Source organism: Ambystoma mexicanum, chromosome 4p, assembly GCF_040938575.1.
Source record: "Ambystoma mexicanum isolate Mex_15411 chromosome 4p, UKY_AmexF1_1, whole genome shotgun sequence".
Taxonomy (NCBI): domain Eukaryota; kingdom Metazoa; phylum Chordata; class Amphibia; order Caudata; family Ambystomatidae; genus Ambystoma; species Ambystoma mexicanum.
The window spans coordinates 709675864-709694568 of NC_090927.1; the positions used below are offsets into that span (position 1 = coordinate 709675864).

General features: G+C 47.3%; 1 protein-coding gene across 8 annotated transcripts in view; it reads left to right on the top strand.

Annotated features, from left to right (window-relative positions):
* MYO6 (myosin VI) overlaps positions 1–18705 on the top strand; it is a 1279197-nt gene that overhangs the window by 728130 nt on the left and 532362 nt on the right. For all 8 annotated transcript variants that reach the window (XM_069606282.1, XM_069606276.1, XM_069606277.1 and 5 more), the window contains exon 15: positions 13819–13891. In XM_069606282.1, coding sequence (XP_069462383.1) covers positions 13819–13891 — 73 coding nt within the window. The remainder of the gene's footprint in view (positions 1–13818; positions 13892–18705) is intronic.

Genomic DNA, 18705 nt, shown 5'->3' on the forward strand with positions numbered 1-18705 from the left:
TGGAGAGAGACCCGGGAGCTTTAAGCGGGGCAGAGGGAGACCGAGACTCTGAACTCCCTACCGTCCAGCAGTACGGAGAAACAGGTATCTGAGGAACGCTTGTGTCGAGAAAGCCTGCAAAGAAGCTCTGGAGCGAACAAGCTTCCTAGGAGGGACCTGCTTGTAAGAGGTGACGACCGGAGGACAGTGAGAGACGAAATGCCCCTCCGTGCACATGCCATCTGTCTAGCGGCATCCCGAGTGATAGCGGAAAGAGAAGTAAACCTAAGAAGTGAAGTTAACCTGACGAATGGTAACCGAGAGGGAAATACGCCCAGAGCTGAAACCACAGTACAGGTAGTACACAGAGTCGTACTGGAAAGCAAACTGAGGCGAAGTACAGAAGCCATCCAGTAAACAAGTGAAGCATCAAGGAGAGGTGCCAACCAGGTGACACAATCCTGAAACCAGGAAGGTAACTGGAAGAGTGTCAGACCCGGGGAGAAGGGCGGCTGTAACGAGTGGCTATATCCTAGTTGGCGAATTAATTAGAAGAGTGACAGCAACTATGGGACCTCTCCTACTCATCCCAGTAGTTCCGAAAACCGTAAGAAGAGTGAGAATAACTATGCAAACCCTCCTACTTGTCCCAGTAGTACCGAAAAACATAAGCAGAGTGACAATAGGTATGGGACTCGCCTCACTCATCCCAGTATTATTAAGGACCCTCACAAAAGTAAATCTGAACCCTGGATACAATACATTGATCTCAGAGAAGAAGTCCAGAAGAAAGTAGACCGAAGACTTAGTCTCCCATAACAAGAAGCACTTATGCAAGAGAGCAAGAGACTGTTTCCTATGAGAACAAAACACAGAGGAAGATGGGAGTCAATACCCCTGACAAGGAAAGTGTAAGAAAACCAAGAGGGACACAAAACAGGATGTGGAAAAGTCCTATAAGAGAAATGAATTAACTGGTGAAGATGATAGCAGAATGATATTAGAAGATTCCAAATTGAAAGGAGCATTTCTTTGAGAAGTCCTCGTTCCACCCCCGGAGAAGGGAGTCATTCTCCTGGTTCTTAGTTGTTTAGTCTTAGTGGCAGGGTCAGGACAGGTTATTTTTGGACTGAGGATGGATCCTTTTTTTGGACTGTCACACTGATGACGAGCACCCTAGTTTGTTCTGTTAGGTAGGGTAACCCTTAAGTTAGGAAACGATGGACCTTTTCTCTTTCTATTTACTTTGAATAAACACAAATCTAGAATGGCAAACTGTGGTCCGTCTCATCCTTCTGAACTGCCACACTGTGCAATCATAGCATTTGTACTTAAATGGGCCACATCGTGAGCTTCACAGACTAAGTAGGGGAGAGGTACCTTGGGTGCCACCAGGCAGTCATCTGGGGAACACCACAGGGAATCTCCTCCCAGTACACACTTACGTTGGATCTAGGTCACCTTTTCAGCATCAGGAGCTTGATCTTGAAGTATTGCCAGACTCGCCAAGGATGGTATAGGTGACTGTGGAATTGCAACACAAAGAAGACCATCATTAGGAGCCAGTGACCCTCTCAAGGCTGCTAAATGAGCTTTACCATGGGTCAAATCATTTCCATGGGCCGTAAATTACTCTGAGGGATCATGCCCTTTTCATTTCACAATGGCTACTGCTGCAGGGAGTAACAGTGCCTCTAATAATGGCGACACATATTTGCCATTTAGGATTGGGGTACCAGTGGATGTTAAATATCCCTGCTGTTTCCACCCTGTGTGCGTCCCTGGAATCTATGTAGATCGTGGCTGATCTACCCCGTGCCAGAGTACACGCATGGGTGAGAGCCACAAGGTTGGCTCTTTGGGCAGACTTAGCTACTGATAACTGGTATGCTTCTAGTACAACATGGGGGGGGGGTACATAAAGGATATCCTGAAACCAATTGCCCCGTTTCTGGCACACAACTACACGAGCCGTCCCTGAACTGAATCGACTCAGGATTAAGCAAGGGTACATCCGACAGGTCCACACAGGGAGGCAAATGTTTTTCTACAACAACCTGACAGTTGTGGGGTTCTCCATCCTCTGGGGTAGGTAACAATGAAGCAGGGTTTAGAACAGAGCACTGATTCAGGAACATTAGCATTAGTGGAATGAGCAATTTCTCATAACGTGTAAGGCGGAAATTCAACACGTGCTGTCTTTCCCTTAAATAACAATGATCATACCACATGAGGAACAGAAAATGTCACAGGATGGACGTGTACGAGGGAATGTCTTTTCTCCACCAATATTGCACCATCTGCAACCACTCGCAGGCAGGCTGGGAGCCCTGCCGCCACTGGATCTAGCACCACACTATGATAAGATACAGGCAGATGTTTGTTACCATGTAACTGAGTCAACACCTTGAGCAAACCCCTTGTGTATGTCACAAAACAAGACAAAGAGCTTGCTATAATCGAGCATCCCTAAAGCCGGAGCCATTGCGAGCGCTTGCTTAATGGTGACAAAGGTATCTTCGGCTTTCCGAGATCATGGCATGGATTAAGGGGTCGAATCACGTCTGAGGTTTTGAAGGGGCGTAAATATGGACACAACCCAGTACCCACTGCCTGCAGAAACGTACCATCCTGAGGAACCCTCTCATCTGCTTCTTGGTTTGGGGCTAAGGGACCTTCTGGATCACTGCAATTCGATTCTGGGACAAATGCCTTTCCCCTGCAGAAATCTCATGGTAAAGATACCTAGCCCTAGCCATGTATAACTGTAAGTTGTCTTTAGATGCCTTGTGACCTTTTTCAGCATGTGCTGTCAAAAGAACCAGAGTGCCTTCCTCACGTGCGTCCATTGAGGCAGACGCTAGGAGCAAATCATCTACATTTTGCACCAGCGTTGATCATCCTGGAAAGTGTACAGAATCCAGATCTTTCTACAAAACTTGGGAAAACAAAGTAGAATTTGCTGGGTCGATTTATGGGTGAATGTCCGGTATGGCGAAAAATGCTGAACACAAATCCACAATAGTAACATTTTAGGCTGTATAGGGAGTGCATGACAAAATCATAGCTGGATTGGGAACAACTGGAAAAGTTGACCACACTGCTGTATTAACTGTCTGCAAGTTCTGAATAAAACAATAAAGCTCTTTACCTGGTTTCTTAGTAGGCAAAATAGGGGTATTGCAGGGACTGTGGGTTGGGACAATAATACCTTGCTGGAGAAGGGATTATATCACAGGGCGAATACCCTCTTCAGCCTTTTGGAAAATGGAATACTGCGGAACACAGGGCAAGGGCTTCAGAGTAATTTTAACTGGTTCAGCATTAACTGTCACGATCCCCGCCCCTGACCCCCTCATGTACAGCTCCCTGGTAGCAATTGGGCTAAAGCCCTTCACACTGGCCCCAAGGGCCTTAAAACTACATCAGAAACATACATGGAGTCAGTCCTTGCGCCTTTGGCGCCAGGCTCATTATCGGGAATAAAGCAATACCAGTTTTGGACCTTAATCCAACATGAAGGCCTATTACACAGCTCAGTTCTTTAGAACCAAGCCATGCGGTCTAGTGTTTTGGGTGTGGCTGGGCCTGGAACTACTTGGCCTGGAACTACTTTACCTAGGCTATTTAAACCACACCCAAACAGCAGAACATGCTTCGAGTTAATCTGCTCTCTGCAGCGTAACACTCACCGTTTCCAGCTCCTGCTCATCGGCCCGATCCTGAAGCCCTAGATCCGGATTCCATTAATAACCTGGAAGAACAAGAACAGCATTAGCAAGCAAGAACACTTACCTGTGAAGTAACCGGCCTTGAATCCATCCTGCGCTTCGCTTACCTCGCCCATCTCCGCGTTTCACTGCAACCTGCAAGGGAGAAGGAACAAGGTTAGCATTAACAAAGCACTTACCTGGGCAAGCAGCACTTCGAACGCTCATCACTCCGGAACATCACCGCAACCTGTACAAAGAAGAGAAGAGAACATAGGTTAGCAATTAACACCAATAAACAGCGCAGCGCTCCATGCGTGAATAACTCACCATGGTCTTCGCCATCGGTGTGCAACTCTGAGATCGCAACCATCCCTGTGAAAACAAAAAGAGACGTTGTTAGGGAACAGCGTAGTGGAGCAAGATGCTGAGAAGACGGAGAAAACAAAGAGAAAAGACATTATGACTCACCTGAAAGGCCGCAAGCTGAGTCGGAGTCACAGCCGGTCTGGACCCGACATAAGGGCACACGGACCATTGAAGCAGCTAGGTCCACGGAATGCCCTCACCAACCACGCACCCCTGCACAGAGATGCAGGATGGAGAGTTCAACGCACAAAAACCTAAGGTGCTACCCAACGTCCGGCACATAAACAAGCAGAGAGTGGTCCGGGATAGCGCTTAGACCTCCATCCAGTATCGTGTGGTGCCCACTTGGATACCAGGTATGCGTAAGATTAACAATATATTCGGTATCATTGGCATGGGTTGACCATAATTTGATTGGGACCTGGTCTAACAGTCCCTGCCGCAGACAGGGGGTAGCAGGCCGCTCCTCAGAGTCCAAATGGGAGATCTCCTTTATTACTGCCAGCACCTCTTGCTCCCTGTGAGCCTGAGTGTCAAGATATACAACATCCAGGAAACAGAAAATAGTGCAGCTCAGTTTACATAACAAGTCTAATCCAAACAAATTCACTGAGGAACAAGGGCTCAACCAGAAACCATGTGGGTCAGGATTGGAACCTATCGTGACCTTAAGCGGAGTGCACACAGGATGAGATATTGGAGTCCCTCCTATGCCCACTGTGTTAACTACTTCAGCAGAATGTATTGTTCGTAAAAATTCTAAAGCTTTTAAAGTGGAGCGTGATGCTCCAGTGTCCGCCAGACATTAAACATTCTGACCTGCAACAACACAGTTAACATACGGGGCAGTAGGATCAATCGAAATGTGTGGTGCAACAAGTTTGGGGATTCCTTGGAAATCCTAAACATCGCTCGATAACTGTGGTGGTGAGACGGGAATCTTGCCATCTCACTAGGCACGGTTGGCTGTCCACCTCCACCGTCATACAGAGGCCGATGTGGACACTCCGCTTTCCAGTGTCCAAACTCTTACAGTAGTTGCATTGGACACTATGCATGTTGGTATAATACCTTTTCAGAAGTTTGCCCTAGCCCAAAAGACTGTCTCTCCTCTCCCTCTTCCCCATCCCTGCCCTTGCCCATCCAGAGCGAGGCAAAACCCTCCCCTTCCCTGGGGAGGTTGCAAGCTCTAAGATAGCTCAGCGGGTTCAGTGCATGTTGCTGTGATCTGTGATTGATCAGCCGGTAGCAGGTGCAAATCACGGGAAGGTTGACTCAGCCTTTCATTCCTCCGAGGGCGATAAAGTGAGTACCAATTTCGATTGGGTTATAATAATAAATAAAAATGTATGTAAATATGTGCTATATAAAGTGCTTTGGATAAAGATGCTACATAAATAACTCATTATTAATTATTATTTGCAATGACATTACCTTGCTTTCAGTAGTTTCTTTTTGTCTCTCAACCTTCTCATGAAAATGCTCTGTGGCCAACAACATTTCCACTATTCTCTTTCATTCCCATCCTATTAACACCATCTTAATTTCGTCAGACACTTTCAGTTGCAATCCCGTCACAAACTGGGCCACCACAGCTTGCGGTGCTAACTGCGTTACACCCACAATTTCTGAATAGTGTTCAAAACATCTCTTCAGATGTTCAAGATATTATGCTGAATTCTCTCCCTTCGCGTGTTTGCATGCATTCATTTTTGCCCAATCGGTCTTTCGAGGATCAATTTGGGTAATAGTTTGTGCCGATCTGTCAATGAATGCAATCAAATCCCTAGCTGAAGCTGGATCTCCCGCCGGCCAATTTGCACATTCTTTAAGCAATGTAAACATAATGTTGGGTAGTGCTTGCTCGTAACAACTGATACAGATCAATACACGTGGGGTGAGAACAGTCAATAATGACCTACAATTCTTCCTGAAACGTAACAGGATCTGACATATCTTGTCAATGTTTAACTAATCAATAGCTCTCCATGGGGCATGTACGGTCCCTACAGTATCTCCCTCTCCCGGAAGCTGTCTGAGTGAGAATGCACCCGCAGTGGTATTCAGAAACCTGAGGATGGTGAAAACCTGTGGCTTAAGAGTGAACGGACCATCCATAAGATTTATTGGAGTGGACCGGAGATAGGTTGGCGGTTGGGAAGAGTCCGAGCTAACCACTCACCTGTTAGGTATTTCCTTAAGACTAGCCAGATTATACTTGTCCAAAATATCTTCAGGACTTTATTTTAATGGGGCTCCCCTTGAAGTATGGCGTGCAGAGGCTGTCTTTTCCCCATGGGAGCCTGGTTGCCGTGATTTCTGGGCAGGAGCTGTGTTGGAGACTGAAGCGAGGAGCTGCGGGTGAGTGGCAGGTCTCAGGAGCCAGAGGGGTTCCAAAGTAAAGTGGCTGGACCGAGGATGCCTTCAGCGAGGAAGGGTGTGGTCTCTAAGAAGCCAGAAGCAGTAGAAGTTGTGGAAATTGAGCAATCCACAGAACAAGGATACCAGAAGCCGGTGAGTGAAACCTGGCATTCTGATTCCTTGCGCGAGCACTACCAGCAACAGTATCCAGTTCAAATATTAACTTGCATATGAGTTGAAGCCAGCTGAAGCGTATTTTTTCCGCAAACGTGCTTGCTTCGGAGACTCGGCGCGCCGCGTGTATTCCTTGTGAATATGTCTTTGTTATGGTCATCGGGCCAAGAACGCAAACATTAAAGGGCCACATACACAGGGGGCCTGGATGGACACAGTCCTGGCTACCTTTGGTGCCAGGCTCATGAATAACAGTGAGCAAGAACATTTATTTGGGACAAGAATGCTTTTATTATGGACATAGCACCTCATTTCAGGTGCAAAGTGCATTTAACATGGGAAATCCCATCACTAAAGCAGCCCCACGTGTAGTCTTGGGTGTGGTTGCTGCTTTTGGAGTTCCTTGCACGTGCTGACTCTCTAGGAGTGGCAGGGTTTGGCAGGCATGCCAGGCCTAGTGGGCGTGCCCACGATCGCAGCTATATAAGCTGCTCCGATCCCCGAGGCAGATGCTTTGCGTTACTCTGCACTTCAATGCAGCGTAACGCTCACCGCCGTCTGGGATTAGACTTGCGTTTGAAAATCCTGCTTCCTGCCTTCATACTTACTACCTGGGGAATCTGCTCTCACCTGTGCGCATATTCGTTGATCCTGACATTCTTCTTCAAATCTTCCGGAACGCTGACATCTTCATCTTGGCACCGCAGCATGATGCGCTGCGCCCGTGACAGCAGCACCTGCAAGTAAAAACGAAAAGCAAAGCTAGACACTTAAAAGACATTCAGTTTAAGGACGCGCTACCACCGAACCTCACGCTTTTCCTTAAACCATCACTCACCTGTTGTCAGACATTGCGGGTTCATTCATCTTCCCCCTGGCCGCGTTCGGTGCCACCACAGCTGCTTTTGGGCCGCATTTACATCTTTTGGGAGGAAAACGGAAGAGAAAAGGTTACTCAGGAAGTAACAACAATATTGAGAGCAATAATGCCAAGACAGAAATTAGAAGGGGCAAAGAGAAAACAGAAAGGGAAAAAGACAAGGGTCATTGAGAGACACTTACTACCAACCAGGAGAAGCATAGTCGCAGCTGGACTGGACTATTATTTACCAGGGATCAGTTCAGGAACTCGGTCCCATTGACAAGCGCCCCTGCCAGAAGTAGCAGGACAGAGAGCTTATCATAAATAATTAACAGGTGAGCCTTATGGGCCGGTACATGCCTACACAAATCGCACCTTGTGTAGAAGGGTTTAAGAGGTACAGTAGTCGCTGATCAGCGCACTCAGGTTTCCTCATATCCACACAGGAGCAGTGTCACCAATTGCCGCCGCTCACAGCTTATCCGCAGAGGGAAAGACCTGACTGGGGTGATCTAACTCCTGTTAGGGCTGCAACTGTGCCCCAACGCCTCTGCAGAGACCAGGTGAGCACAAGTCTTCTTCTTCGACTCCTCTGACTCCACAGTCTGGCTTTAAGACTTGCCGGGACTGCAAGTCTAAGATGTCGATTACGGACCTGCATCGCATTTGTTTGTGGTGTCTGGGTGAGAGTCATGACATCTACGACTGTTCTAAATGTTTGTCGCTGACTTCTAAGGCCTTGCAGGAGCATAAGGGGAAGTTACAGGTAGGGTTTCTAAACCGAGTAAGTCTCGTAAAACTGCTAAGGGGATGTCCACCGCTGATTCGAGGGGCGACTCTCCTCATCGGAAGAAGTCCCGGGGATCTCGGTCCCGGAGTGGTTCCCGCCATTCGTCCTCGCCTCGGCATTCTCGGAAGCACCGTCACTGGTCACTTTCCCCATCATCCTCAGAGGATGGTGCAGCGAGGAAAGTGGCTTGGCCCACTGAGTCCTAGACTCCAAAGGAATGGGCAGCCTTCAGGGAGCAGATGCTGGCGATTTTCCAATCCCAGGGCACAGTTCCGTCTGCGCCTTCGGAAGAAGCCAGCAGGGAACAGTCTCGGTCCATGGCACATGCGCCTTCGGGCTCGGGTCCTTGGCGCGATTCTCATCGGGTACCTTCGAGGTCCCATTCAGACAAGGTCCAGGTTGATCGCCAGAGACGTGCTGTTTCCAGATCTCGGTCTTTGGCGAAACCTCAGAAATCTGGCAAAGGCTCGAGGTCCTGTGTCCGTCCGAAATGGATGTCGAAGCTTTGCCTTCACACCAGCCCTCTTCGCCTTTGTCGATGCCCTTGACGCCGAAGCCATCGACGCCTAAGGGGCATTTTGGCCAGAATTTGCCAATGGAGGTCCCTAGTACTGTGGATCCTCTGAGGAGGGCTACTTCCAAGTCTGTGAGGCATGTTAAGGATTCCAGACCCTCTTCTGTCCCGAGGCAGGAATTCTTTCTCCCTCTGGATGATATCTATGAGGATGAGGAGAGGTCAGATTTGGAATTTGACCCTGTTGTGCCTGATGTGGCTCCAGTCTGGTCCGGGGACAGTCAGTTGGAAGAGTTACGTCAATCTCTTCATGATGCTAGTGGCTTGGATACTTCTCTAGAAGTGGAGTTTGGCAGACCTGAGCATGGGGCCCATGCTGAGTCATCCTGTAGGAGACTGATGGCTAGGGTTCCTGAGTATCTTGGTTGGTCTATTCCTCCGGAAGCTTTTGTTCAGGATGATTTAACTGACATTTTGGATCAAGGTCCCTCCTCTGACCCAGTGTTACCTTTTCATTTGACGTTGCAAAAAAGGGTGGCGGCTGCCTGGCAGTCACCAGAATCTCTTCCGGCGGTTAACAAATCGTTAACTAAAAAATACCACTCTTCCAGTAGAGACCCCAGCAACCTTTCCTCTCACCCCACTCCCGAGAGTTTGGTGATTCAGGCGGCTACAGCCACCTCGAGGCAAGCGGCGTACCCTACCATCTCTCCTGATAGGGACAACAAACGCTTCGATGGTTGAGCACGCAAGGTGTTTTCTGCGGGAAGTATGGCGCTGAAGTCGGCCAACTCCACTTGTGCCGTAGCAAGATTTTCACACACTCTATGGAATTGTGTTTCTCTAGCGGCTGAGCATATTCCCGAAGGGGAAGAAAGGGATGGGTTCTTTGCTCTTGTACAAGATTGCATGGGTGCCATGTATGAATCTCTTCAGTCGGATTGGACACGGCTGACAGTGTTAGCCGGTCCATGGCTCGGAGCACCGTTATACGCAGAAGTCGGGTTTTGCTCCGGATGTGCAAGCCCATCTTTTGAACATGCCCTTTTATGGCGCACATTTGTTTGGCAGCAAGCCTTGACAGGTTACAGACCTCAATAGCTGCTGCTAAATCTTTGAGCACAGCTGTGCGTCAACCTCTGCCTTTTTGTCCTATGGGACAGCAGTGGAGGGGAGGTTCCTTTCATTTCTACTCCTCTTTTGGTAGGACGAAAGGAGCCGCCTGTCAAAGGGGTCAACCTAAAAGTACCTGTGGTTGTCGGGGAAATAGAGGTGCCAGAGCCGCTGAAGCAGCTGCCTCTTTGCCTTCAGGCACTGCCGCTCCAAAACAACTGTGAGGCCATGTTCCATTGTTCGCCAGTTGGGGGCAGACTGTCTCAGCATCTCGAAGAATGGCGAGCTATTACTTTGGATGCTGGGGTTCTGGATACAATAGCCCATGGCTACTGCCTTCCCTTCCTCAAGGGGCCTCACGACAGTCCACCGAGGAATGTCTCTTTGAAGCTTCCGGATCCGCTCCTTGTGCAGGAAATCTTGACCCTGCTGGAGAAAGACGCTATAGAACTGGTGCCTGTAGCGGAGAGGAACAAGGGATGGTATTCCCCATATTTTTTTATTCCAAAGAAAGACGGGGGTTTGAGACCTATCTTGGACTTGCGTTGGTTGAACAAACTTCTCAGGAAGGTCAAGTTCAAGATGGTCACTCTTTCTCAAGTCCTCCAGGCCCTTCAACTTCAGGATTGGTTGGTGTCTCTGCAGCCCATCCTGTTAAGGTGCTTGAACAAGTAGTTGAGGAAGGACAAGTTTAGGATGGTGACTTTGATAAGAGATTCTCCTCGATCTGCAGAGCCAGGACTATTTGACACATAGAAGCATCCTAGAGGTCCAATGACATCATTCTATTTGAAGCACAGGACGATCCTGAGATTCATGATAAGCAGCACCCATTACTAGTTCCAGGTGCTTCCTTTCAGGCTAACCTCCATCACCCGAGGCTTCACCATGTTGATGGCATTGGTGGCCATTTCAGGAGGGACAAGATCCATGTCTTTCCCTAGCTGGATGATTAGCATCTTCAGGATTGTTCGCCAGAACTGGTATCAAGCCATGTCGAGCACTCCTGTTGACTAGTGCATGACTTGCCCTTCTCTCTGAATTTCCAGATGTCTCACTTAACACCATTATAAGAGCATCCAATTCATCTGAGTGGTCCTGGAAATTTGGGTGGGCAAGACCTACCCCAAGGAGAGTCTACAGCCTTTGTGAGAGGATAACCTTATTCCAGAATTCATACATGGTACCAGGTTCAGCCTTTCCCCACCTTCTGGGCCTCGTACATCCTGCATTTTGCTGGTGCTGGAGGCTCAGTTGAGAATGTGTTCTCTCCAATGGGCGCTTTGAAGTCAATGCTACCAGTTTTTAAGCAAGATGTCAGACCTTCTCAGTGTTCTGTGGAAGGATCTTCAGTGGTGGTCTCGCTAATGGATCTTGGCGGGGTGGAGCTGTTTTTGCAACCATGGCCACGTGCTGAGATTGCTACGGACACTGCCCTGAAAGGCGTAGGTGGTTACCTCTGGGCTCTGCCGGTGAGCAGGCTTTGGCCCTGGGTGGAGAGCTCCTGGCACATAATTCTCTTGAAGCTGCAAGCCATCTGACTGCCCTCCAGAGGAAGACTGTCCTGATCCTGTTAGACCATATGATAATGATAATAATAATAATAATTTGCATTTATATAGCACTACGTGCTGCTTACCCACGGTGTGTGGTGCCGGTCATATACTACCTCAAAAAGAGGGGAAACATGCAGCCATTTCACCTTTGCAGTGAGGCCATTTGGCTCTGGCTTTTGGGGAATGGCATGTCAGTTTTGGTGGCCCATCTGGCCGCAGTGGAGAGTGGGGTGGAAGATGCCCTGAACATTTAAGACTTTGTCTCCAATGAGTGGGTGCTTTGCCCAGTGTTTATTTGGCGATCTTTGACCTGTTGGGAAGCTTTTTTGCAAGGAAGAACAAGAGGAAGTTCAAGCTTTTCAGTTCTAGGGAGTGTGCTCCAAGGGGACTATTGGTGGACCCATTCCTAGTAGAGTGGACTGTCTGACTCCTTTTGGTGTTCCTGCTGGTTCCAGTCATCGCCTTGATTCTCAGGAGGTTTGGGGCTTGCATGATTCTGATAAGCCTGGATTGGGCTCGGAGGACATGGTACCCTGAACCTTCTCAAGATGACTATCTGGGGGTGTGCTTGTTGTCTGAGTTTGGCAGTGCGGTGTTAGACTCGAACCTGGCGTCTCTCAGTCTTCATGCAAGCCTGTTCAGAAGATGAGGTATGATGTCTGGGAGCTTAAAAGGGCAGTAATTGAGGTGTTGTTTTTTGCTTGCAGACCTGCTACGAGGTCTATTTATGCATACAAGGGGTAATACATGGGCAAGGACTCCGTATTTGCTGTTCTTGGCGAGGCAGTGAATCAATATGGGCACTGTCAAGTGTTACCTTGCTGCCATTTCCATTTTTAAGAGGTACCTGCAGTAGGTTTCATTGCTATAGTTCCCCAGGGTGCTCAGTTTGTGAAGGCCTGACAAGTGTTTCCACCAACACATTAGGTGGTTATGTCTTGGGGCCTCAACTTGGTCCTTTACTGTCTTATGGCTTCACCCTTCTAGTCTATGCACTTGCGTTCTCTTTGGCTCCTTACATTTAAAAACATGTTTTTGGTGGCAATCACGTCTCTTTGACTGGTTAGCAATAAGCAAGGTCTTTCATGCAAGCCCCCTTTTTTCACCTTTAGAAGGAGAAAGTGACTCTTCGGGACAGGCCTTCATTTCTGCCAAAAGGTATGTTTGAGTGCCATGTTATCCAGAAACCTGAATTACTAGTATTTTTTCCTCATCCTTCTGAGGAGAAGAGGTTGCACAGTTCAGTTTCATAAGGACAAACCTGCTTTTCATCTTTCTCCCAGGCACATATGCGACAGGCTTTGATGAAACAGTTGGATAGTGCTCTTTATTGCATAGTGTTATGAAAAAGAGGGCATGCAAGTGCTATAAAGTCTCAGGGCCCACTCCACCAGAGGAGTGGCAGTGGCTGAAATGCAGAATTGGGTGCCACTGATAAAAATCTGGTTGGCTGCAACTTGGTCCTCTTTGCATTCATTTTCCAGACAGTTCAGTATGGGTTTAACTCGTAGAGGTATACCTGTTTTGGTTGAGCAGTCTTTCTGAAATTTCTGCTTTGGATTGTTCGCTTTCAGCCCTCTTCTAATCGTTGGTTACTTTGTGAGTCTGTCTAGATTAGTAACATGTGGGAGGATGCAATCCATAAGAAGGGAACATTTTCTTTCCGGTAATGTTGTTTATATGGTTTCTCGTCACAGATTCCTTATCACCCTCCCAGCCTATCACTTTTCTGAAAGTATATAAAAAAAAAACATTTAGACTTGGATGGAACAGGCGGGTTGGCATGGCTTTGTTTTTTGAGTAAAATGTTTGCACATCATGTTGCTGCACTAAATTCTCTCCATGCAAGGGTTTCCTCAGTGGCTGAGCGTGAGGGGAAGGGAGAACTCTGTGAATGGGGTGGAGTGTGTTGCATTTATACAGTGGTGATGTCCTGTCCAGAGACAAGGAAACTGAATGTCAGAGATGGTGATGGCAGAGCTACACCCCTAGTGAAGTTTCTGAGAACAGATGGCACTGCAGGATATATATTATGATGACGATTCTGTGAGGGGACAAGCCATAGAAAAACTATTACTGCTAAATAATTTTCCCTTTGTTTGGATTCCAAAAATGCTTGCATGTATTGTTTTTCAAGATGCAAAACTATGCCTTTAATGGCAGATTGGTTTTCAGCTTTGACAATCATGATTGACACTTTTAGTTGCATATCTACTGTGAAGAAATAAGTTACATGAAAGTGAACCCTCTAGCGAAATACTTTAAAATTATGCCACTAAAACAATAACTCATGTATTAGGTTGTATTTGGAAATTTCACGTTTTATGCTTCATTTGTATATTTCAGAATGGTAATAAGTTTATTACATAGGATTCTTTCTTTTGGATTAGGAACAAGAACTCTATCAAAAGGAAGGCCTTGGAGTGAATGAAGTGCACTATGTAGATAATCAGGACTGCATAGGTAAAGTATTTCTGAAGCTGTCATGCTTATTCTTATTCTAAATTCATATGCGTAATTGTGTTTGACACTCCTGGATACTGTTGTCTTTGGCAAAGACCCCAGTATCTTTTGATACGCTGCTTCAACTGCATCTTAAAAGGTATTTTTCAAATCCTTGGCCTCTTGAGGCGGGCAAAAGTTGGCTGTCAGTGTTAAGGTGAAGGATAGTTATTACATGACCCTATCTTCCATTGTTGTTTTCTGTGGGACCTGTTAGAGGAGTTAAAAAAGGTCTGAGCTATGGAGGATTGTTCGAAATGAAGAATAGTGTAATTTCAACTGTTAGTATGTGCTATTGTGACAAATGTCGTCTTGTAGAGGAAGACGCGACAGGAACGTGTGGAAAATGTGATGCTTCTGCAAAAAGTAATGCCCTTTCTATTAATGGCTATCACTGGTGTGGTGTTGGAAGGGTTGTGGGTCGGAGTAAGGAGTCAGACACAGACTGGACATTTCAATCAGGTTTATTCAAAATAATAAATAAATAGAATACCTGTCCTGCTCTATTGTTCGAGGGGTGCTCCCTACCTATCCAAACCAAGTAAGGTGCTCGTCTGTCATCAGGAAGTCCAACTCAAATATTTCTCTTCTTTTCAAAACATAATCTACCTGACCCTACCACTAACCTAATAACTAAATTTTGCAAAATAATCTCTCGTTCTGGACTGCTTCCCTTCATCCGTTGATCTCAAGTCTTTACCACATGGTTCACTTAGTTAATGTATACATTAGATGAAAAAAGGGCATCCTCTAGAGACAAGGTCATTCTGATGGTCTCTTCTGCTTCTCAAGGTCTCATTTATGAGCTCATGTAGCTCCTGCCAACTACTCATGAATTTAGTTTTTCTTCTGGTGCACTGCTCATCTGTATTCTAAACAGTTTCCTTAATATGTTTCTTAACATAGTTTCTTAACATAGTCTCTTACAGTCCTTACTTTGACTTGGACCATCTCGTTCTCTTTCCAGTTGATCCTTCTCCTCTTTGATATATTTGGATTATGGGTGAGACACCACATCTCCTGGGATCTTTCTGCTAGGCTCCTTCTCTGAGCTTTGAGTATAACATATAATCTTGATTTACATAGTTTCTCAGTCTTTTCAGCCTTTCATTAAGGGATTCCCCCATTCAGGTTTTCTTGAGATAGTCTATTACAGCCCTTCCTCTGATTTTAAGTATTGCATTTTATTTCTTTTCAATCCTTCTGGTCTTTGGGATATCTTTATTTTGGGTGGGCTACCGCTTTCCTGGGATTTCTCTCCTGGGCTCTTTCTCAGAGCTCTGGTTGTTACATACAACCTGGACTCACATTGCTTCTCACAATCCTTCATTAAGGAATTCCCCCACTCTTCAATATTTAAGTGTAGCCATGTCTTCCTTCCTTCTGAGGATAGTGTTTCAGGCCTTCTCAAAGCCTCTTGCTTAATATTGCTATTTACTTTCCTTGACTTCTTGGGATATATCTCTTTATGCTTTCCTAATGGCCCCACATACATATCATAGTTTTCCCAAGCTCCATTATTTAAGATAGGCTCTGTAGAAAGCTTCCCCCTTCTTCATTCCGTCCGGTGTGAGAAACCTAAGGGTATCCTCACCCCTAAACCCCCTCTATACTCTTCTCAGGTGTCCAGGGAAAGGCCATCGCTTTTGGATCCTGACCCTAAGGTGGAGAAGCGAGGGAGGATAACCAGTGTGGAGGGTACTCAAAGATTGGGAATGAGTTACCTACAGGTGAGACATGGTATCCCCCTTTCCCTATTGATGACCAACCTAACCCTTCCCTGACCTTTGCTACTGCAAGACCCCACCCCTCATTTCCCCACATTTAACATTTGAAAGTACTGGAACAAGGAAGAGGAGACTGAGAGTAAGCAACACTATACCTTCATTTTACCACTCTGGTAATGGGACAAAGAAGATGCCTGCTGAGTATGGGGAGATTCAGACATGCCCCCTTAATCATGGTATGGCAAACTTAATGAAGGGTCCACACCTGCACCCTTTTGTATAAAGAGATAGGCAGAGAACACCAAAAAGGAGAAACAGGCAGGCCTGTGGGGTTGAGAACAACGGGTGGCCCGTTTTCGAAGGAGGATAGTGTGGTGCGACCTGTGGAGGAGCCAGGACGCCGGCCAGCAGCCCAGAAAGCCTGTAAAGTGCAAGGTGCATTGTGCTTTAATAGGAGTGGGAGCCTCTGTGTCAGGGAATCAGAAGAAATCAGGATGTTGTCCGCGTCCAGACAGAGGCAGCGGAGCAACCTGTGAGGGCAAGAAGACCGGTCACGTTGGCGAGCGTGACCCGCCGGAGCTGGCCTGCCATCCTACGAAGCATGAAAGAAGCAGCGGGAGCCGCAGATGAACAACATCGATGACGGTTGAACGTTGGGGAGAAGCACTCTACAGCCGCGCGGTATTCCTAGGGTTCTGCAACTAGGTACACATCACTAGGTACACTTTGCATCATCTACACCAGAGCTCTGGTACTTTCTAGGCTTGACTACTGCCACAACCTTCTCTTGAATCTACCCTCTTCCTCTCTTTGGCCACTCCAGCTAATCCAGAATAGGGCAGCAAGACTTATCCTTGGCCTCAAGCCAAGAGACTGCATCTCTCCTGCCCTAAAAACTCTCCACTGGCTACTGGTTGCTGCACGGATTAAATTCAAATACCTCTGCATCATCCACAAGGCTGTCTGGGGCCAGGGACCACCCTATCTGCAACTTGCTATTGCTCAATATATTTCCTCTAGGCTTCTATGCTCCTCCGGAACCAAGTCTCTTTGTGTGAAGCTTTTCGCTAAACAGAGGGCCGGAGGCCAATCTCTTGCTTCTGCTGGTTCCCTCTTGTGCAACACCCTCCCCCTTCCTCTTTGTCTTGAGCCGGACCGCCTCAAATTCCAGAAGCTCCTTAAGACTTTCCTTTTCACTTCCTCCTTCCCTTCTTCCCTCATCTGCTAATCTCAGTCGCTGTGATTGGTGACCAGGGCCCTTATGTGTCCTCGGGGCCCTGGCCTCCCACGCCCAATCGACTTGCCTTAGGACCCACTGGCCTTCACCATTGTAGGCCTGCACTATTTCAGCTCTACGCTCCCTTGCGCTTACTTTATTCGGCACTTAGATCTGCTGCTTACCCACGAGCATGGACACTCCTGCACTTAAACCCCACTCCCTCTTCCCTCCTTCTAGCTCTGCACTTATTCACAGGGCATAGTAAGTTTGCCTCTTTTAACTTTTGTGTATACATTGCTTTTTCAATCCCATGTTGCCTCCCTGTTGCCATGTGGGTGCTTTGAAACACATTTACTTGTAGTATAAGCGCCTAGTAAATGAACAATAAAACAAATAATGAATTGCCGAACTGAAGGGAAACATGGAATTAAGCATGTTGAATGCATATTGGATACCAAACTAAATAGAAACTTGAAATTAAGCATTTCAAATGCATATTGAATATCGAATTGAAAAGAAACCTGCAATTAAGTATATTGAATATCTGTTGAATACCGAACTGAATGAAACCTTGCAATTAAGCTTATTGAATATGGAATTGAGTAAAACTTTATGGGTGTCATGATCTCTGCTTCCAAAAGATCAGGACTTGCCCGACTCCCTTGGAAGCAGACCCATAACCCCGGTTCCGAGTGCCAGCCAGTCCCAATTGGGACCTTTTGGACCCTATCCTGGCGCCAGTGGCACCAGGCTCATAAAGATGCCCAGTCCCAGCGCTGGAAGCGCCGGGCTCATAATGCTTGGGTGGACTTACCTGCAGCAGACCATGCTGCTTACTTACCTGCCAGTTGAACCCCTGATCCTCTTCTGTTTGGGACTACTTTTCCTGTTGGGTGGGGCAGGAGCCACTCCCTAGGTTCAGAATACTGGAACTCTTCTGGAAAGCAGGAACTCTTTTCTTACCTAGGCGTGGCTGTGGAAGGAGACACCTAAGCACTACAGGAGGCTATTTAAACCACACCCGATGGATGAATCTTGCTTTGTGTTATTCTGCATTCTCTGCAGCAGAACGCTCATCGTGTCTTCTGCTTCTGATCCTGGGCCTAAGGGAACAAAGGCTTACCATCCTGGAATCCAGTCTTCAGCAGCACCTGTAAAGACAAAGAAAGAACAGGTTAGCACTACGGTCTTCAGTGGCAGCGCATCTCTTACCTGGTCCATCGGCTGTCACCAACGCCTCGCGCTGCATTCCGGCATCTGAAAGACAAAGGCTTACCTACTCTTCGCATGCTCCGGAGGTCTTCGCACTGCATTCCGGCATCTGAAAGACAAAAGCTTACCAGCTCTTCACACGCTCCGGAGGCCTTCGGCGCTGCATCCCGCATCTGAAAGACAAAAGAAGGTGCGTTTAAAGACATTGGGCAACTTTATTACTCACGTGCCATTACTCCTTCCCACGCCGAATCCAGTGGGTATTCCAGCACCCTTCAGCTTCTCTAAAGCTCCGAACTTGTACCTGCAAGATAAAAGGGACAGTTAGTGCGCATCGTGAAGCAGGCTACAAGCGCTTACTTACATGCTTCCAGGCGCTTCTATTCCTCACGCGGGTTCGATCCTCAACTCTCATCAGCCCGCCATCCGCCATCGCCGGAACCCTGCAAAACAAGAGATATCATTACAAAAGACTTTTAAGACATTTGAAGTGCCCAGAACTTACCATTCGTGCAGTTAACGACGGACAGCAGTCCTCTGAGGTCAAGAGGCCTGCACCCTTATCCAGTGAAGAAACTGGTTACGGCACCCTGCCCCGAGGCAGATGGAGAGCTCGG